The sequence below is a fragment of the Ceratotherium simum genome, chromosome 34 (genome assembly GCF_057802395.1).
Source record: "Ceratotherium simum simum isolate JZ-2026a chromosome 34, ASM5780239v1, whole genome shotgun sequence".
In the NCBI taxonomy this organism is placed as follows: Eukaryota; Metazoa; Chordata; class Mammalia; order Perissodactyla; family Rhinocerotidae; genus Ceratotherium; species Ceratotherium simum.
The window spans coordinates 1,216,555-1,235,973 of NC_141933.1; the positions used below are offsets into that span (position 1 = coordinate 1,216,555).

Consider the following 19,419-nt stretch of genomic DNA (forward strand, 5'->3'; position numbering starts at 1 on the left):
GCAGGGGTGAGCTGTGGCATTTATTACATCTGCTTTGGCGAAAATAAATAATTCTTTACAAACATTCTTCAGCAAACATGAAAAATGCAGAGGCAGGAGCAGCTGCAAAGTTCTCAGAAGTAATACTGCGCTGACGGGCGGGGGCCTCGGGCGGGGGTCGCAGGTCCAGGAGCCCCCAGGCGCGGGCCCCGCCCCCTCAGCCCTAGGGTGGGGCCTGGAGGGGGAGATTAAGGCACAGGTGAGTGGGGCCCTCTGCACCTCGCCCTCCTCAGTGCAGCCCGTGAGCGGTTGGTGGAGGGTTGACAGCCAAGCCCCCTTCTCCTTACTCCGCAGGGGGTATGGAGAGAGGCCGGGAGGGGGGAATCTCAACCCCCGCAGGGCCCCGCCTCACGGGGCAGGGAAGCTGGGGGGACCGGCCCTCAGCACCGGGACCCCAGGGGGCTGGGGAAAGCCGGAGCAGGGACGCTCAGCAAGGGGGCAAGCTGGGCGGGGGCTGCGGGGGCGCGGGGGCAGGATCGGCAGGGGCGCGCATGCGCAGGGCGTCCGGCGGGAAGGCCACGTTGGTGCAGAAGAGACCCAGCAGCAGCTGGCGCTGGCACTCCTCCCACTTGGCCAGTGCGTCCCCTAGCGAGAGGCTGTTGCGCATCCAGCTGGGCAGCACCTCGCTGTAAGCGGCGCAGGACAGCGGCACAGAGGGCAGCGACTGGGAGCGGCGCAGCTCCACCTGCTCTGACAGCCTGCAGCCGGGAGGGACCCAAGGAGGGAGGGTCTTAGTGGGGGCCACGGAGGCTGCGGCCCCCGGTGGACGCGGCAGTCAGGGGCTCACCTGGAGGGCAGGTGGCTGCCCAGCTTCCTCTTGGCGCGCATCACCAGGTACTGGCAGATGCTGCCCGTCTGCTCCTTCATCCACCGGATGTCCTCAGGGACGTAGGGCAGCCACTCCAGCAAGCTAGGGCGGGGTTGGGAGGCATGGCTTCAGCGGCTATGGCTGGGCCCTGACGCCCACCCGCACCCCACCCCAGTCTGTGCCCCGGCTTCTGGAACCCCTGACCCGGCATCTCCGCAGCGCCCCCAACCAGCTGCCTCTTCCCCCGGGGTGCCCACCGCTCATGGATGACCCCAAAGCCCGGTGCCCTGCGCTCCCCTCCCCACCGCACCGGATGGTGAAGGAGACGGCACTCTCCAGCGGCAGGGTGTAGGGCACCATCATGGCCGTGGCCAGACGCACGGGCAGCATGTTGGACAGCGTGGTCAGCAGGTCCTTGGGCTCCACGCAGGCCTCCAGCAGGGCTGCGGGTGGGGTGCAGAAGGGGAGTTGGCGGCCGGTCGGGGAGGCACGGGCCAGGCCCACTCTGCTCCTCGGCTTCCGCGCAGGCCAGGTCCCGCCCCTCTCCCCCCACTCCACCCCCTCACACCCTCATTGAGCGGAGCAGGCAGATGCTCCAGGATGTGATCCTCCCCGGGCGGCTGCAAGTGGCCCTCCGCTGGAGCCCTCTCCGTGGCCGCCTCGGCCTCCTCCGCGTCCTCGTCCTTCGGGGCTTGGGGGTGGGCGGCCGGCAGCGCCAACAGTGGGTTGGGCTGGTTCAGGAGGCCTGAGTGGAGAGGACGGCACCCGCCATCAGCGCGGCCGCAGCCCGGCAGGCCCGCAGGGGCCAGTAGTACAGAGCCTGCCTGCCAGCCCAGCCCACCTGCCTGGCCAAAGGGGCTGGACAAGCGCTCTCCCAGCTCCTGGGCAGGGCCGCGCACGCACCGTTCCGCCGCAGGAAGCGCAGGCCGTCCCTGTAGCCCTGCTTGCACATCTCTCGCAGCACCTAAGGCAGGGGGATGGATAAAATGGAGCAGAGGAGCCAGACATGCCCTGTTCTGCCCCCTAGACTCCCTGCACACACACACACACGCACACACCACCAAGGTACCTTGGATCCAGATCCAGGCTAGACAGGCTGCCGCCCGGTGGAGAAGCTGTACAGGACACAGCACTCATCCCCAGCCCTCAGAAGAGGGCGTCCGGATCCCCACCCCACCGTGGTCACTCAGGAGAGGTCACACGGGCAGCTTTCTCCCCCAGTGCTCAGCGAGGAGAGGCTGTGCGGGCCAGGGGGCTCACCATGGGCTCGGGAGGGAACAGGGCCTTGGAGAGGCGGTAGAGGTTGCGCAGGTTGAACTGGATGCTGGTGTTGGTGACCCGGAGCTCGTGGATGTTGGTGGAGCTGTCCTGCGGGCAGATGTCACTCTCGCCCGAGAAGGGGGACACTGTGATGGTGTTCTTGAGCTCGTAGAGGGGCAGGTTGTCCGAGATGCCGCCGTCCACATAGCGCTGCGGCAGGGAACACCACCACACGGTCAGAGGCCTGCAGGGTGAGCCAGCTGCCCCACCAGCCACCACGGGCCTAGCCAGTGGCTATTTCGTTTGGGCCTTTCACCCACTGGGCACTGGCCGTGGGCTGCCTGGCCACTGAGCAGACAGCCAGCAGTGGTGGGGGGAGGGGAGGCAGCCACAGAAATTGTGCATCTCCACGGGCGGGCCTGGCTCTTGAGTAACCCCGGGGGAAGTGGAGCAACGGTCCGTGGCAGGAGTGAGGGGTAGTGGCAGGGGCACAGATGGCCTTCCCCCCACTCTTGTCCCGTAGCCCACACAGTAGCTGACTTGTCACCCAGGAAGGTGCCCGGGGGTACTTACTATGCCCTGGAGGGAGGGCGGGATGAGGCCACAGTACACAGGAATGAAGGTGCTACAGACATTGGCCTGCGGGCGGGGGCAGAGAGGGGGTGATGAGCAGGGGCCTCGGGGTTCATACTGCACCCCCAACGCGGCCCCACCAGGGCCCACCTGGACGAGCTCATCCCTGGAGTTGAAGTGGGATATAATCACATTCTCGCCATCAGAGACACGGGTCAGGGAGATGCCCAGGCGCCCGTTGGCCCGCTCATGGCTTTCAGCAGGCAGGATCCTCAGCAGGCAGCCACGGATGATCTTCACCAGGTTGAAGGAGGGGTGCAGCGGACCCAAGAACCGCTTCCGGGCCTCCTTAGACACCTCAATGATGTTGGCACCGGCCTCGCCTGGGGCAGCAGGGCCAAGGGTCAGGGGCTGGCACTCCTGGCTGTAGCACACCCCCCACGGCTCCATGCCCGAGGTCCCCCGGCACACAGACCCAGTGTCGCCCCATCTACCCTGGAGGATTCCCAGTGCCTACCATGGGACGCAGCCCACAAGTGGGACTCTTGCCACCTGCCCTGGGGAGAGAGAGGCAGGCCACCACCCCTGGGAGGGCAGACAGCTGGGGCCGGAGCCTGCCCTCTGGCCAGTATTTCCCAACTCTGCCTGCCCCGATCCATGAGTCACTGAGCCTGGCGTGGTGTGGCACCCAGCCTGGGAAGGGGGAAGACAGCAGCTCAACTCTGACCAGACTCAGTCTTCACCCACTTGGCCAGATCCAGACCCGCAGAGCCCAGTGCAGCCCAGGGGTCCCACAGCCCAGGAGACACGAGGTTGGAAATAGTGGGGCCCCACCACTGCTGAGAAAACGTGATTGTGTCCCACGGCAGCCAAGAGCAGGCAACCCCCAACATCCCCCTTGGGGGACCCTGGGTGCTGGCCTAGGACAAAGCCAGAGTGGGAGCAGGCCCAGGAGTGGTCAGGGAGCAGGAGGCCTTGGGGAGGAGCTGAGGACCATGCCCTCCTCCAGGAGCAGCACCCTGCCCACGAGTGGGGCAGTGTGGGACCAGCACCTCCACTCTGGGGGGACTCCAGTGGCTCAAGACGGATGGTGAGAAAGAGGCTTCTTGGGAGTGGGGTGGAAGAGGCACTGCGGGAGCCATGTCCTCAACTAGTTGCCAGGGACCTAGGTGTGTCCTGAGGCCAGCATGGGGGTCTGAGAGGCATTGGCCTGCGGGCCTCCATGGGGGGGGGCAGGGCCACAGCGTGAATCCTCAGGTCCCAAGAATATAAAGCTGTGCTCCTTCCACCCCACCCCTCTCAGGTCAAAGGTCATCAGAAGGGGGCAGGGGAGAACCCTAACAGGCCCCTGCTGGGCAAGACATTCAAGAACCTGATGACCCCTCTGTCACTTGGGCTGCTCTAGTAGGCTGGGGGCTGGGCAGCATTCCCAGGACTCCTAAGACTCGGCATGCTATAAACACCCCTCGCAGACGCAGGCCGGAAGTATGTGAGTGGGGGAGCCCATCCCAGCACACACAGACCACCTGAGGCCCGGGCTGGAGAGTCCAGGAGCACCTCCCACCCATGGGGTGAGCAAAAACGGCTGGCCACAGCTGGGGACTCAGGCCCACGGTGGGCCGCGTGCAAGGCAGGAGAGGGCGGGAGAGAGTCTGCTATGCCCAGGCCTAACCTGTGGGTCTCCTTCTCCAGGGGCCCTCGGGAGGCACCAGGCCACAGTGCCCAGATGCGCTCTTCAGAAGCCACCCCCATACTAGGCCCTGGGCTCCAGGACGCAGTGACCGCTGGCTCTCGGTCCGATGCCCGATGCCGGGAGCGAGGGGGGGCGGCTTAGGCCCCTCCCCCGGCTCTCACGGTCCCGCCCACGACTTACTTTCTCTTTCCACTGACAGCTTCCGCCGCACCTGCCCGTCCCGCAACCTCTGCGCCCAGAGGCAGGCCCAGAAGCGCGCCGGGGCCGTACCCCAATCCCTGAGCATCATCCGAGCAAAACAAACCAGGCCCCGCCCCCCGGGCGGCGCCCGGGATTGGACCCTCGGCCTGAGCAGAGACCCCTCCCCGCGGCACCCGGAGCTCCGGTGGCACCCGCGGCCGGGCCAGCGCCCCTGTGTGGAGGGATGGGGGGCGCTCTAGCTCACGAAGAGCATCCCCCGGCCCCGCCCGCCCCGCTCACCCAGGCAGGCCCCGGTGACCAGCGTCGTGGCCGTCAGCGCCCCGGCCGAGGCGCCGTAGATGTGCGTGGCGTTGGCCACCAGGAAGGGCGCGTGCTCGCGGAGGCAGGAGGCCACGCCGACGTGGTAGACGCCGAGGAAGCCGCAGCCCGCGAACGAGATGTTCCACGTCGCCTCCTTGGGGAACATCGCGGCGGCCGCCGGGCTCCGGGGCTCCGCGGGCGGCCGGCTGGTGTGCACCGCGCGCTCGCCGCTCGCTCTGGAGCCGGACGCGGCGGTCCCTCGGTCACTCCCGCTCGGGGTCTCCGCCGGCGGAGGCGGCGACACTGCGCGGGGCGGGGGCGGAGGCAGTGTTTTTAGTGGGGGTGGGCGCGGGGGAAGTGGGCGGGGCGGGGCCGGCACGCGCGGCCCAATCGTGGGCGAGAGGAACGGCCGCGCCCTCGGGGCGGACCCTGAAGCCCCGCCCCTGGCCCAGAGGCCCACCCGGGCCTGAGCCCTCAGCCCGAGACCCCGCCCCCGCCCCGGAGGTCCACTGAGACCCCAACCCCCGGTCGTGGAGCCCCGCCCCCGGCCCAGACGCCCACCCGGGCCTGAGACCTCAGCCCGAGACCCCGCCCCCGGCCCTGGAGCCCCGCCCCCGCCCCAGAGGGCCACTGAGACCCCGCCCCTGGCCCTGGAGACCCGACCTCGGCCTCCCAGGCTCACCTCGACCCCGGGACCCCGCTCCCGCCCCGGTGGCCCAGCTCGGCCCGAGACTTCGCCCTCGGCCCCGAGACCACGCGAGGGGAGGGCCCTGCTGCCTAAGCATCTGCTGACCCCTCCCTCGGGGGTCCGCCTACAACACCCGCCCGGGACACTGAGGAGCTCGCCCAGGGCAGGGACCCCCAGTGTCCACCGATTCGTCCACAGCCTGACCCCCTGACATCCAGGGCCGGATGCGAATCACACACACACACAGACTACTTCAGAGCCAGCGCCCGCCGCGAACCCACACCTGACATCCGGGCCCCAGCCCTGCCGGCCGCGGCCCCCCTTCCTGGGCACTAACCCGGGTCCTACCTGCGTCCGACGCCGGCTCCTCAGGCTGTGGGGTCTACCTGGGTATGACTCGGGCCCTGCCCGCCCCCGCGAATTGCCCCAGCGGGTGGAGCACCCCGGATGATGTCACCCTGCCACCCCTTTTCCGCATTTTTCTCCTGGAGCGTGTGGGTCAGGCCTCGCTTGGCTTGGTTCCAGGAGCCAGCCCTGCACCTCACGCCACCTCGCAAAGGGGCTGATCCATGCTGAGGTGGTGGGGAGGCTCCTGGGGCAGTGTGCGTGTTTCCCCAGACACACTCACTCCTAGGCGGGCGCTCAGCTCAGGACGCAGCTGGTGCCAGGGCTGCGGCCAATCTGGCTGCGGCATGGGACTGCCCCCCCACCCAGGCCCAGGCCCAGGCCCAGAAGCCAGACCAGGGCCTCCCCAGGACACGGCCATCTGGGGTCATGCTGTCCAGCTCTCAGCCTCTGTGCTCCCTACCACCATTGTTAGCACCGATGGTGTGCCTGGCATGTGCGCCAGCACAGGGTAGCACAGTGAGCAGGGTCAATGAAGACCCGGCCCTATGGGGGGCAGGGAACAGACAGTGTTTACATAAGCTCAAAATGAGGACCTAGAGGAGTGAAACGTGTGTGGACACAGAGTTCACCCAGGAAGCGCACAGGGCTGCCCAAGCCACCCAAGCGCATGTGCAAAGGCCCTGGGTGGGGGGATTGCAAGGAGAGGGGAGCCCTGGCCTGGGCCCTGGGACAGGAGAAAGCAGGAGTCGGGATCTGACCAAATTTGACTTACAAAGACTTGTCCCTCTCCCTGCATGGGACCCCATCCCATGGAGGTATGGATGAAGGAACAGCACAGAGAGGGTGTGGTCCCATTAGGACCATCAGGGCCCTTAATGACCAAGCCCTGGGGGTGCTGCTGGAGACAGCAGGGGCACAAGTGCCTCACAGTGGGGATGGGGTGGAACCCAAGGCTGGGCAGGAAAGTCCAGGGGTCACCAGCATAACAACCAAGATGGGACCGGGCAGGGCGGGCTGAGCCCGGGACCCAAGAAGGTCCCCTACAGACCTGCTCCAAGGAGAGGCCAGGGTCCAGGCCCTCCCTGCTTCTGAGGGGCCTTGGGGCCTTGGAGGGTGGTGCTGCCCCAGTGCAGGGAGATCTCTGCCCCCATTTCCACACAAGGTTGAACTGTTTTGAGTACATTTCCTCCCTCCAGGCCCCTGGGACTGTCAGCTCTGGAGCCAGGAACAGGGCGGCCCTTCCAGGAATCCTGGGTGGGGGTGGGAGGTGGGCCCGGTGGAGAAGCCCTGGGGTCTGGTGTGTGATGATTCTACCAAGCAGTTGTCTTGTCCCCACTCCCATGGTGTCCTCCAGCCCACACAGGGGAGTCTGAGGCTGGGATGGTGAGCTCTGCCCTGGACCCTAGGTCCACTCCTCTGGGGGGCCCTCTACCCCAGCCTAGGGCTGTGGTCCCCCACCACCTGTGACCCCCGGCATCTACAGCCCCATTCATCCCCCTTCACAGCACACGCTGCCAGGATCTCTGCAGTGGTCCTTCTCTTGGCTCCATGTCCCACACCCCCGCAGCACGGATTCTCCCTCTCCCCGAGTCCCCGCTCCTCTGGGTAACCCGAGGGGTCTCAAGACCTTCTTCCCCTCACACCCCTGCACTCTTGCCCCCGGCCTCTTCCTTCAGGTCTTGGAGCCTTACCCAAGGGAAGCCTCCCCAGCCCAGCTGTCTGCTATCATACTGATTATTTTCTCCACAGGGGCAGGTGCTTCTCCAGTGCTGTGGCCTTGCACACAGTAGCTACACACCATACCACAGCCAACCAACCCAGAGCCTTCGGAGGGGGAAGCACTGTCTCCTAGGTGGCCTGGCATTGGTGGACAGTGGGAGGGCCTCTGCCCTCTCCCCCACCATTCCAGGACAGAGCCTGGTGGGAAGGGTATGGGCAAGCCCACCCCAAAAGGACCCAGTGAGCACGTGGCCCAACGTCACTGCCCACAAGCCATTTCCACACGTGCCCAGGTGTTGGCCCATCAGACTGCTGGGGAAACTGAGGCTCAGATAAACTACATGAGTGCTCCAAGCTGCTCAGGGATTAAGGTAGAGCTGAAGCACTGACCCTTGCAGGGAAATGCAGGGTCCACGCACCCACCCCCACACCTCCTCTCGTGTAACTGAAGACCATCACAGGTCCTGGGAGAAGTGCTGGCCTTGCCCAGCCGGAGCCACCTCAATGAGCAGTGCAGACCACCCACTGCTGCTTCTGAAGTTCTCCTGGGTGTCCCCCTGAAGGCTGCACTCAATGGGAAGGCGCTGGCAGACCTCAAGAGCCAGGACCATGCCCAAGAAGGGGGCTCATGTACCCTCCCAAGCCCGCTCAAGGCTTGGCCACACCCAAAACAACACACACCCCCCAAGCATTCATTTTTGCACCAGACCCTTGTATCGTCAGCACCCCCCCAACCAGGGTTCAGCTGCTCCCCCTCACTGGGATGGGCCCCTCCTGGATGAGGCCTGCCCACCCACCATGGGGCCCCCACCTGCCCTGCACTGAGGCCAGAGTGCAGAGGCCACACTCTGACCAAGTGCTCATGGACCGCTGGAGAGATACTTAAAAACAGTTTTATTTGCAGGGGAGTGGGACTCTAATCGAACAAGCCAAATCCCATGTCGTCGTCTGACTCCTCGGACTCCTCCTTCTTCTCCTCCTTCTTCTCTTCTACTGCGGAGAGAAGAGGCCAGTGAGCGAGGCCAGCAGGGAGGGCAGACTCCTAGCAGAGACCCCAGGGCACCCACCACCACAGCTGCCTGAGCCTCCACTTACCTGCGGCTGGGGCGGAACCAGCAGCAGGAGCTGTAGATCCCGGGGCAGCAGAGACGGCCACAGCCCCGCCGGCGGGCACGCTGGCCAGCTTGCCAATACCTACCAAAACCAGAGAAGGGAGGTGAGACCAGAGCAGGTGTTTGGCCTGAAGGCTAATCCAGGAGAGTGACGAAACCATCTGCCCAATGTATCAGGCCCATCCCCAAGTGCCAGCGCACAGGCTCCCCTGCTCCTGGACAGAAGGCTCTGCCACACACACCTCCAGCCCCAGAAACTTTCTATCTGGGGACTCAGCTTCCAGGTACCCCTCCAGGAGCCGCTGGGCCAAAGCACCCCACCTTGTAGGTGAGTTGAACACGTTTATAACCAGGCAGCGATGAGCCTGCTGCCTGTGTCCAGACCCTCGTCCCCAGCAGTGAGCTCATAAATGAGACTGTTTGGGAAGCTGGCTTTGCCCCATCACGTGCCCAGGGACAGAAACAGCTGCCCCAACAACTCAGCTTTCAAACAGGTCCCCTCAGCTCCAACCTGATGTCACCACAAAACCATCTGCCCAGCAAAGGGAAGCATGGGCCTGTGGTCATCCCTGGCACCCCCAGCCTCTGCTCCCAACCCCCTCCCATCCAAAGCACGTGGTCAGACTTGTTTACAAGATCTCAGTCCCCAGACACTGCAGGCACAGCAACCACGCCCAGGAAATGAGGGCGCCCCCTGCCCCCAGGAGTGTCTAGAAGCACCCGTGGCATGAGCCCACTGAAGCCCTGCCTACTCCTCCGGGCGAGGCTCCTACGGTGCTCTGGTCCACAAGCGAAACCTGGCAGGCCACAGGCTGACCAGCAGGGATTAGGATGGACGATGAAAACAAAGCGCCCCACCACCTGACGCACACACAATCTCACCCTGGGCAATGACGTCTTCAATGTTCTTCCCGTTCAGCTCACTGATGACCTAGAGCAGACAACCAGAGCCAGCAGTTACCAGGAACCCACCATCACACCCGTGGGACTTAACCGCCTTCTCCAGCCAGGGGAGGGCTGGCCTCGGGCACAACGAGGAGACGCCTTGAGGCTTCTGGGCCTGCACCACCCACTGCAGTTAATACCCACACGCAGAATCTCTGAATGGAAACGGGCTGCAAGTGAGAACCTGTACCAAATTTCTAAGACTCGTTACTACCCGTGGAAATAACGCCTTCAGTAAGTAGTAGAAAAAAAGACGGCAGTGAAGTGTGCTCGGCCCTCTTCCCTTTTGCAAAAGTGTAGCTACTAACGACTTTTTAATTACACGTGACTTGCCTTGTACTCCTACCAAGCCACGCGGGGTGGGACGTGGCCTCACACCCACGTTTGCTCCCTCGGGGCTGCATCAGGGCCCCAAAACGCAAGCCAAGACACGACCACGTGGACAGGCACAGGCCTCCCCCAAACTTGCGGACACGTAAACTGCTCTTTCCAAAGGTAAACGCGACCGGGTAGGAGTGGGCCCCACGCGCGGAGCTCCGGGCCGGCCGGCTACCTTGTTGAGCCGGTCGTCGTCCGCTTCGATGCCCACGCTGTCCAGGATCTTCCTGATGTCCTTGGCGCTGGGGGAGGTATTGCCCCCCAGGGCGGCCAGCAGGTAGGAGGCGACGTAGCGCATCCTGCAGCGGAAGGACAGGGCGGCGGCGTGACCAGGTCCCTCCCGGCCGCGCGTGGCCCGGCCCGGGGCCCCCGCCGAGCCCGCCCCGCGCCCCGCGGCCCCGACCCGGCCCGCACCGCGGCCCAGCCACCCCACTCACTCGGCTGCGGCGACGGTGGAGAGGCCTCACGCGTGCGACCTCGGCGGCGTCCGGGACGGAAAGGAAGGCGCCGGCGCGGGGGGCGGGGGTAATCCGCTACCCAGAAGCCTCCGGGACCCGCGCGCCGCGCCCCGCGGGGGCGCCTGCGAGTGGCGTCACGCGGCGCTCAGCCAATGAGGACGCAGAAGAAGCCATCGTCCCGTTCCGTCCCGCAGCCGCCACAGCAAAGACGAAGGGCAGTTCAGGGCAGTTCCGGGGCAGCCTTCTTGTACAGCGTGGGGCGGGGGTCCCCCGAAATCTCTGGGACGGCGGGGCGAAGCAAGGCGCGAGGCCGCAGCTCTCGTTGAGAGCTCCCAGCATGCCATGCGGCGCCTACAGCTCCCAGCAAGCAGCGCGGCCGCCACGCCTGGGACGTATCCCCTTTTGGGAGCGGCCGATGCTGCCAGCGAACTACAAGTCCCGTGGTGCACGGCTGCCGGAAGCGCCGGCGCGCTGCTGCGTGCACGGGCTGCACGTGGGCTGCGCGGAGGCTGCTCAGGCCGCCTCGCTTCCGGCTCTCGGTAGTTCCCTGCCGCTGGGACAGAGGCTTGGTGTTCTGCGGGGGCAGGTGGCGCTCATCCTGTCCGGGCCGGGTGACGCGGGCGAGCCGTCCCTCACATTCACACCGCATAACCGAGGCGCCTGGGCCTAGTGGCTGCCCCCCAGGTCAGGAGTGGCCAGGTCCGAGTGACCGGCCCCCGCCCTGGCCGTGTCGGCTCTGAACTGACCTTAGCATCCACGCGGATATCAGCACATGTCACTCCTCCGTGTCAGGGACCCTGCTGCAGGCTGGCGTCCTGAGAGGGGACAGCCTGACGTGATTCCGCAGAACGTACCTTCTAGTGCGAGGGGTGCAAAGTGAATAAACGAGGCAGTCCCAGGCTGAGAGAGACGCTGAGGGGACGAGGCGCTGACCCCGAGCTGAAAGACGAGAAGGAGCCGGCCTGCGAAGATCTGGGGCGAGCAGCAGGCAGAGGAGTGAGATGCAGAGGCCCACAGTGGCTGGAGATGGGTCCCAAGGCAGCAGCCGGCCCATGGGGGCTCTAACAGGGCGAGCCCTCGTGTGTAGGCATCAAGCGCTTGTGTGTTAACACAAAACAGACAGCTGCCCTAGGCGTCATGTAGTCATTCCCCCCATGTTATAGAGGAGGAGCACCGGCACAGAAGGGTTTTCTTGCTCAAGGTCACACAGCTGGGGTCAAGCAGGGAGACCATCCTCACAAGGATAGGAATTTGTTGCAATCACATAGGGAAGGGGCACATTGAGATTATTTTTTTGAGTGGTAAAATAACACAACATAAAATTTACCATTTTAGTCACACAATTCAGTGGTGTTAGGTGCATTCACACTGTTGTGCAACCATCACCACCATCCATCTCCAGAACTGTTTCCATGTTCCCAAGCTGAACGCCACACTCATTAAATACTAACTCCCCATCCCCCACCCCCAGCCCCTGGCACCCACCATCCTACTTTCTGTCTCTATGAATTTGACGACTCTAGGTCCTCAAATAAGTGGAATCACACAGTATTTGTCCTTTTGTGATTTGCTTATTTCACTCAGCATAATGTCCTCAAGGTTCGTCCATCTTGTAGCATGTATCAGAATTTAATTCCTTTTCAAGGCTGAATAATATTCCTGTGAGGGATTTTATAGAAGATTCTTCTGGCAGCTAGGCAGAAACTGAATGGGGGACAGAAGCTGGGGAGAATGGATGCCTAGGAGGAACTGCCCATCCTGGCGGGGGGGATGGCAGTCACTGGGGAGGTGGAGGAAAGAGGGTGCACACGATGTGATTTGGGGCAGAGCAGGCAGAACTAGATGTGTTCATCTGTTCATTTGCAGAGCACCTACTCTACTGGGTGAAGGAAGGGGAGAATGAGCACAGGCCGCGGGGGGCTCTCTTGAGAGTCAGACAGAGACCTGGTTTGAGGGTCTTGGCTTTGGCATGCAGCAGCTACGTGGCCTGGGGCAAAATCTGATCTCTCAGAGCCTCCTTTTCCTCCCTGGTGAGATGCACACAGAGACTGAAGGAGGCAGCATGTGAGGACGCCCAGCACCTGGCCCGGAGTGATCACCCATAAAGTCAGGACATGGAGCTGGGGCCCCACTCTGCAGGGCCTGAGAGGAGGCCCCAGAAGGCCTTCTGGAGAAAGAGGCCATTGGGGCTGGCTGGGGAAGGACACAACACTGAGAGCTCTAGCTTCTGGCAGGGGGTGGGTGTGGGGCAGCAGCTGCCATCAGCCACCAAAGCCCCCAAGCCCCCCTCCCCCCTGCCCGGAGACTGCACCAGCTCATTTTAACATGGGGCCAGGAATGCACAGCCCCGAGCAGAGCGGGCCTTGGGCCAAGAACCTCTGAAGGGGCGGGTCTCGTGGCGCGCAAAGCGGGCCTTCCCGGCGGGACGGGAAGGCTGGACGGCACCGACAGACGCAGATAACAGGAAACAGTGCGGCGGGGCGGGCGGCTCGGCAGATGGGGTCTCAGCCGCGTCTCCAGGGCGGCCGGCCGCAGAGGGCAGGCAAGGCGGGGAGGGACCCTGAGGACTATCCCGCGGACCCCAGCGGGAGCAAGGGGCGTTCTCTGACGGGGCGGGGCCCGGAGGGGGCGGCGCCCGGAGTCAGCCCGCCCGGAAGCGCGCCGGCGGGAACTTGGGCGCGGAGCCGGCACCCGGGACTGCGCCCGGCCTGGAGCGCAGGTACCGCGGGCCCCAGGCCGGCCGTGGGACGGCGGGGGTGCGGGGAAGGCGCGCTCTCCTGGCCGGAACCGGATCCAGGCCATGTGAGCCCCAAAGGCGCCGGGCACCGCCGTCCCTAGCGGACGGAGGGGTGAACTGAAGGTGGCGGGCCAGCCCTCCTCCAGGGGTCAGGAGGTGGGGTCCCGTCCCCGGGACCCCAAAGCCACCCAGTGGCTCAGACCCCAGGTTCCCTCTCCCATTCACGTCTCTGACATAGGCGAGCACAATCACACCCTCCCTGGCCTGGGCCACCGCCCCCACGTGGTGGATGAGAGTTCTGGCCCTCCTGTCAAAGCTGCTGAGCGTGAAGTCTGGAGGTGGGGCAGGACCCTGGCCTCTCGTCCAGGAGGGGAGGGAGGGACAGCCAGGATGAGCCGACAGTTCTAGAGTCACTTGTCCAAATGCCCAGAAGTAGGATGTGAAGCCTCACTTCCTTCCCACGGCAAGCAGGTTCCCCAGATTACTCTGCCCACAAGGGTCTCCCTATCTGCTGCCCTCCCAGACCTGGGGGTCCCATTCCTCAGCCCCATTTCAGCCATAATCTGTCCAGCCTAGGCTCTGGGCTCTGTGGACCAGCTGGCCTGGCTGAAGGGCTCCTCCCAGCCAGAGTCCCTGTTCCCTTGACTGGGAGGAGGGCCCAGCCCCACTCCCACCCCCTCCTCCCCCTGACTCTGCAGCCTCCCTGGGCTCTGCCTGAGCAGGCCTGCCTGGCAAGCTGGGACATGTCTGGCCCCCGAGGACGGCCGGTGGGCAATGGATGCGGTGGCGGAGGGGCTGGAGCCCCAGGCGGCTGCTGCAGAAGATGCTGCAAGAGACGCTACAGATGCTGTGGATGCAGGGCTCGGGGTGCCCCCTCTCCTGGCTGGGAACCGGCTGAGCCTGGACCTGTACCCTGGGGGCTGCCACCGGCTGCTGCACCTGTGTGCCCAGCAGCCCCGTCAGCTGCTGGAGGTGGAGTTCCTGCAGCTGAGTGGCCACGAGGACCCTCAGCTGCTGGAGGCCACCCTGGCCCGGGTGCCGTGGAGCCTGCCGCGCCTCCGTTCCCTGGTCCTCAAAGGTGAGCCCCACCTGGTCCCAGCCCCATCACTATTCTCTGTGCAGCTCTACCCAACTCCCCCTCACCAAGGTGAAGCTGGCAGAGCCGCAGCTCCTGGATGCTGCAGCTGCTCAGTGGGGTCTCCCAGCAGACCCCAGTGTGGGGGTTTTTCCTGGGGTGGGTTATGGGTGATGGCCATCAGCTGAGACGAGCCTGCAGTCTCTGTCCCTGCCTCCCTCCGTCTGCTGGTGTCTCTCCAGTATCTCCGTCTGTCTGTCTGTCTGTCTGGGTGGGCTTGGGGTGGAGATCTGTGCCTCCTCGAAGCTCCTTCCCTGGCTGGCAGGGCCACGCTGGGACCTGGGACTCTGGCTCTGAGTCGCATCTGCATTCCCCCTTCCCAGGTGGGCAACGCTGGGATGCATGGGGTGCCAGCCTCCGGGGCTCCCTGACCACGCTGCCAGCCAGCCTGAGTGGCCTGGCCAGCTTGGCTCACTTGGATCTGAGCTTCAACAACCTGGAGACGCTGCCAGCCTGCGTCCCGCAGATGCACCGCTTGCGTGCCCTCCTGCTCTCTCATAACTGCCTCTCAGAGCTGCCTGAGGCCCTGGGGGCCCTCCCCGCCCTCACCTTCCTTGCTGTCACCCACAACCGCCTGCAGACACTGCCCATGGCCCTGGGGGCCCTGTCCACCCTGCAGCGCCTCGATCTCTCTGAGAACTTTCTGGACACTCTGCCCCCGGAGATCGGAGGCCTGAGCAGCCTCGCCGAGCTCAATCTGGCCTCCAACCGGCTGCAGACCCTCCCGGCCTCCCTTGGTGAGTAGCAGCCACACACCCCTGGGCTCACTGGGCCTGATGGGAGCTCCCCTCGGCCACTGCCCAGCGTCTGCAGGGGGGCCCGCACACACAGGCTCGGCCCACCTTGGAGCCCCCGCTCCTCGTAGGCAGCCCTCGTTTGCTTCCCCACTTCTCTCGCCTTCGAGGCTCCCTGCGCAGACTTGCCCTAGTCTCTGAGTCCAGCCACAGGGCAGGGCTTCTCCGGGAGGCCCTAGCATGAGCGGCCTGGCCTGACGCTCCAGGGCCCGGGTGGCCCTGAGTGGTCCTCTGCTGGCCCTAAGCCGGTGCCTGCCTGCAGCGGGGCTGCGGTCCTTGCGGCTCCTTGTTCTGCACAGCAACTGCCTGGCCTCAGTGCCCGCCGGCCTGGCCCACCTCCCACTGCTCACCCGGCTGGACCTGAGGGACAACCAGCTCCGGGACGTGCCCCCCGAGCTCCTGGACGCCCCCTTTGTGCGACTGCAGGGGAACCCCTTGGGCGAGGCCCTGCCAGACCCCAGCAGTCCCCCAGGTAAGCTTGTTGCTGGGGAGGGGCAGACCACGGGCAGGATGCAGGCACCATCACTGTCTTCACCACTCATCTGTCTCTCCGCAGGGACACCCACGGTCCCGGAAATGCCCAGCCTGTTCCTGAGCTCAGAGTTGGACAGGTGTGAGGTGGGGGAGGGGTGGGGCTGGAGGGGCACCTGTCCACCCTGTCACCCTGTCCATGCTGGACACCTTGCCCATGCCTCGGGGGTCTTCTCTTAGGGTTCCCCAGTGCCAGACTCAGACATACAGCCCCTTCTGTGTCTGACCTGATGCTCACCTTGTCCTCGCTCAGCTTCCCTGTGACCCCCCAAGGCTGCTCCGTGACCCTGGCCTGTGGCGTGCGCCTGCAGTTCCCTGCTGGGGCCACCGCTACCCCCGTCACCATCCGCTATCGACTGTGGCTGCCGGAGCCATGCCTCGTCCCCCTGGGTCCCCACGACTCCCTGCTCAGTGGCGTCCTGGAGCTGCAGCCCCACGGGGTGGCCTTCCAGCAGGCAGGGCCGGGGCAGGGCAGGGCGGGGGCGGGTGAGGAGGGCCCAGGCCCGGCCCCAGCACTCACACCACCCTGGCCTGCAGAAGGTGGGCCTGTGGCTGCTCTTTGTGCCACCGCGGGCCTGGCGTTGCCGTGAGGTGGTGGTCAGGACCCTGAGTGACGACGGCTGGAGTGACCTGGAGACCTACCTGGAGGAAGAGGCACCCAAGGTGAGGGCTATCCTGCCTGCCTGGGAGGAAGCTCCAGGAGCGGCCCCGCCCAGACCCCCGTCCACCCCTGCCGGACAGCTCTGCCCCTCTGCCCTGACCCTGACTCCCCTCTGACTGCTCCCTCTGACCCCACCCCCCCGCCCAGCGGCTCTGGGCTCACTGCCAGGTGCCCCACTTCTCGTGGTTCCTCGTGGTTTCACGCCCTGTGTCTGACGCCTGCCTGGTGCCACCAGAGGGGACATTGCTGTGCTCCTCGGGACATCCTGGGGTCAAGGTCACATTCCCCCCTGGGGCCACCGAGGAGCCTCTTCACGTCCGCATGCAGGTACGAGCGGGGCGGCCACCGAGGGTAGGGGGTGGTACCTCAGCACAAGGTGAGCGTTCAGGGGGGCCTGTCTGCCCCAGGTGGTGCATATGGCCAGCAGAGAGCTGCGAGCCCTGCTGGAGGAGCCCGAGGGGGCCGTGAGCCCCCTGCTGTGCCTCTCGCAGAGCGGCGCCGCCAGCTTCCTCCGGCCAGTCACTGTGCAGCTGCCTCTGCCCCCTGGCGTCACAGGTGAGAGGCGGCCGTGTGGCATACCTGGACTCGTGGCCACAGGATGGGGGAGCAGTGCTCAGAAGGGGAGCCCTGCCAGGGAGGCCTGAGCCTGTGGCCCCTTCCCGTCCCCAGGCCTGAGTCTGGACCGCTCTCGCCTGCACCTGCTGTACTGGGCCCCTCCTGCAGCCACCTGGGATGACATCACAGCCCAGGTGGCACTGGAGCTCAGCCACCTGTATGCTCGCTTCCAGGTCACGCACTTTTCCTGGTCAGTGCACCCCTCCAGCCTCCCCAGTCCCCTCCCCAACCCACCCCTGTCCGTCCAGCCCCACCTCACCCCCAGCCCTCCCAGGTACTGGCTCTGGTACACCACCAAGACCTGTGTGGGGGGCCTGGCGCGGAAGGCCTGGGAGCGGCTGCGGCTGCACCGCGTGAATCTCATCGCACTGCAGAGGCGCCGGGACCCCGAGCAGGTCCTGCTGCAGTGTCTGCCCCTCAACAAGGTGGGGGCAGGGTCAGGGGTCTGGGAGGGCCAGGTCAGGAGGGTCAGGTTGGGAGGGCAGCAGGGCGGGGTCCAGAGGGCCAGGGCGGGGCTGCAGGGCGCTGGGCTCTGAGCTGGCGGGTGTCCCCCCAGGTGGATGCCACCCTGCGGCGGCTGCTGGAGCGGTACCACGGCCCCGAGCCCTCCGACACCGTGGAGATGTTCGAGGGCGAGAAATTCTTTGCCGCCTTCGAGAGGGGCATTGATGTGGATGCCGGTATGCCCCATGCCCACAGAGAGGGGACCCTGGGGTCCGCCCCCAGGCTCCCCACTGAGCCGTCCCCCACCCCCAGACCGCCCGGACTGCGTGGAGGGCAGGGTCTGCTTTGTCTTCTACTCGCACCTGAAGAACGTCAAGGAGGTGTATGTGACCACCACCCTGGACCGGCAGGCTCAGGCCGTGAGGGGCCAGGTGGGCCGATGGGGTAGGGCCCTCCGGGCTGCCTGGGCAGAGGCCAGAGCACTGAACCCCTCTCATCCCGCCCGCAGGTGTCCTTCTACCGGGGAGCAGTGCCCGAGGAGGTGCCTGAGGAGGCTGAGGCCGCCCGGCGGAGAAAGGGCGCGGACGCTCTGTGGATGGCCACTCTGCCCATCAAGCTGCCGGTGTGGGCTGGCGGGGGCAGTGTGGTGAAGGGGGCAGGGGTGGTGCAGAGAGGCCCGGGAGTGGCCAGAGATACCGGGGTGGAGCTGGGGCAGAGGCCAGGGCTCACTGCACCCCTTCCCCCCAACAGAGACTGCGGGGGTCAGAGGGACCTGGGCAGGGGCCGGGGGCTAGCCTCTCCCTGGGACCTCTGAACCTGGGCGATGCTGAGACTGGCTTCCTGACCCAGAGCAACCTGCTGAATGTGGCCGGGCGTCTGGGCCCTGACTGGCCGGCTGTGGCCCTGCACCTGGGCCTGCCCTACCGTGAGCTGCAGCGAATTCGGCACGAGTTCCGGTGAGCTCCTTTGAGCCTCCCGGGCCCCGGGCCAGCCTCAGGCCTGGGTCCTGGCTGCCAGGGAGGCCTTGCTTGAGGCTGCCTGAAGTTCCACCCAGGGGCGGTGGGGCAGGGCAAACAGGCAGGAAAGGGGGGGTCCAGGGAGCAGGGAACCCCCCCTGGGAGGGTGGGCAGGACCTTGGGTGTGGTGGGTGGTCCTGCACTGGGCCCCTCCATCACCATTCCCCCTCCTCCCAGGGACGACCTGGATGGGCAGATCCGCCACATGCTCTTCTCCTGGGCTGAGCGCCAGGCTGGTCAGCCAGGGGCTGTGGGGCTCCTGGTACAGGCCCTGGAGCAGAGCGACCGGCAGGACGTGGCCGAAGAGGTTCGGGCTGTCTTGGAGCTCGGCCGCCGCAAGTACCAGGATGGCATCCGGCGCACAAGCCTGGCCGCTGGAGACCTTACCCCACCTGGCCCTTCGGCATCACAGACCCCAGAGCCTGCCCAGGCCTAGACCCCACTGACTTTGGGCTGCCCTCTGCCATGCCCTGGCCAGTGGTCAGAGGCCCCCACTTTCAAGGCTTCCCAGGCCAGCCCTGGTGGCCTAGTGGTTAAGTTGGGCGTGCTCTGCTTCAGTGACCTGGGGTTCAATTCCTGGGCACAGACCTATACCCCTCGTCTGTCAGTGGCCGTGCTGTGGAGGTGGCTCACATACAAAAAGAGAATTAGCAGCTGATGTTAGCTCAGGGCGAATCTTCCTCAGCAAAGAAAACAAAACAAACAAAACAGGCTTCCCTGTGTGTGGGGACAGTAACCCCAGTGTGTTAACAAACGTGCCCTGTTCTGGCCGCTGTCTCCGAGCTCAGTTTATTTGTTGGGTGGAGGGGTGGTTGGAAGGCAGGGGCAGCGCCTGCGGGGAGGGGCCCTGTATGCAGACTCCCCTACAGCCCTTGCTCCTTACCCCTCACCTCTCCCACCTCCTACATGCCCAGCGCCTCCTGTTGGTCCTGATTTTCCCCAGGAGGGAGAGGAGCTCTGCTAC

General features: G+C 65.4%; 3 protein-coding genes and 1 non-coding gene across 11 annotated transcripts; 1 reads left to right on the top strand and 3 right to left on the bottom strand.

Moving 5' to 3' along the window:
* On the bottom strand, positions 1–5,171 carry PNPLA2 (patatin like domain 2, triacylglycerol lipase). Of its 2 annotated transcripts, none has more exons than XM_004441039.3 (9): positions 4,854–5,171; positions 2,831–3,063; positions 2,681–2,746; positions 2,108–2,317; positions 1,751–1,811; positions 1,416–1,592; positions 1,158–1,290; positions 827–949; positions 1–737 (listed from the first exon to the last, which is right to left on the bottom strand). In XM_004441039.3, exons 1-9 carry the CDS (start codon positions 5,038–5,040, stop codon positions 467–469), a joined length of 1,461 nt encoding a protein of 486 aa, XP_004441096.1. In that variant the 5' UTR covers positions 5,041–5,171; the 3' UTR covers positions 1–466. The 2 variants fall into 2 exon arrangements, with proteins under 2 accessions (XP_004441096.1, XP_087278528.1); XM_087422402.1 differs by lacking the exon at positions 4,854–5,171 and adding an exon at positions 4,554–4,774.
* A 3,335-nt stretch (positions 5,172–8,506) lies between these two features.
* On the bottom strand, positions 8,507–10,610 carry RPLP2 (ribosomal protein lateral stalk subunit P2). Of its 2 annotated transcripts, none has more exons than XM_087422421.1 (5): positions 10,502–10,610; positions 10,240–10,363; positions 9,624–9,672; positions 8,725–8,823; positions 8,507–8,619 (listed from the first exon to the last, which is right to left on the bottom strand). In XM_087422421.1, the coding sequence occupies exons 2-5, from the start codon at positions 10,360–10,362 to the stop codon at positions 8,546–8,548; spliced, it is 345 nt and encodes a 114-aa protein (XP_087278547.1). In that variant the 5' UTR covers position 10,363; positions 10,502–10,610; the 3' UTR covers positions 8,507–8,545. The 2 variants fall into 2 exon arrangements, with proteins under 2 accessions (XP_087278547.1, XP_004441097.1); XM_004441040.3 differs by having other exon boundaries at positions 8,507–8,622; positions 10,502–10,608.
* On the bottom strand, positions 9,446–9,580 carry LOC147912507 (small nucleolar RNA SNORA52). Its single transcript, XR_015549812.1, has one exon. It is a non-coding gene; the product is annotated as a small nucleolar RNA SNORA52 (small nucleolar RNA).
* Positions 10,611–13,152: 2,542 nt separating the features above from the next.
* PIDD1 (p53-induced death domain protein 1) lies at positions 13,153–19,225 on the top strand. Of its 6 annotated transcripts, none has more exons than XR_015549686.1 (17): positions 13,181–13,241; positions 13,498–13,597; positions 13,958–14,337; positions 14,718–15,131; positions 15,451–15,660; positions 15,745–15,799; positions 15,973–16,174; positions 16,257–16,382; positions 16,528–16,707; positions 16,788–16,935; positions 17,050–17,185; positions 17,270–17,420; positions 17,552–17,675; positions 17,752–17,821; positions 17,948–18,061; positions 18,289–18,395; positions 18,633–18,769. XR_015549686.1 is itself a non-coding variant. In XM_087422417.1 (17 exons), exons 3-17 carry the CDS (start codon positions 14,034–14,036, stop codon positions 18,889–18,891), a joined length of 2,649 nt encoding a protein of 882 aa, XP_087278543.1. In that variant the 5' UTR covers positions 13,184–13,241; positions 13,498–13,597; positions 13,958–14,033; the 3' UTR covers positions 18,892–19,225. The 6 variants fall into 6 exon arrangements, 5 of the variants coding, with proteins under 5 accessions (XP_004441098.1, XP_087278544.1, XP_087278546.1 ...); XM_087422417.1 differs by having other exon boundaries at positions 13,184–13,241; positions 17,752–17,870; positions 18,633–19,225; XM_087422416.1 differs by having other exon boundaries at positions 13,185–13,241; positions 17,752–17,870; positions 18,190–18,395; positions 18,633–19,225.
* Positions 19,226–19,419: the final 194 nt, after the last annotated feature.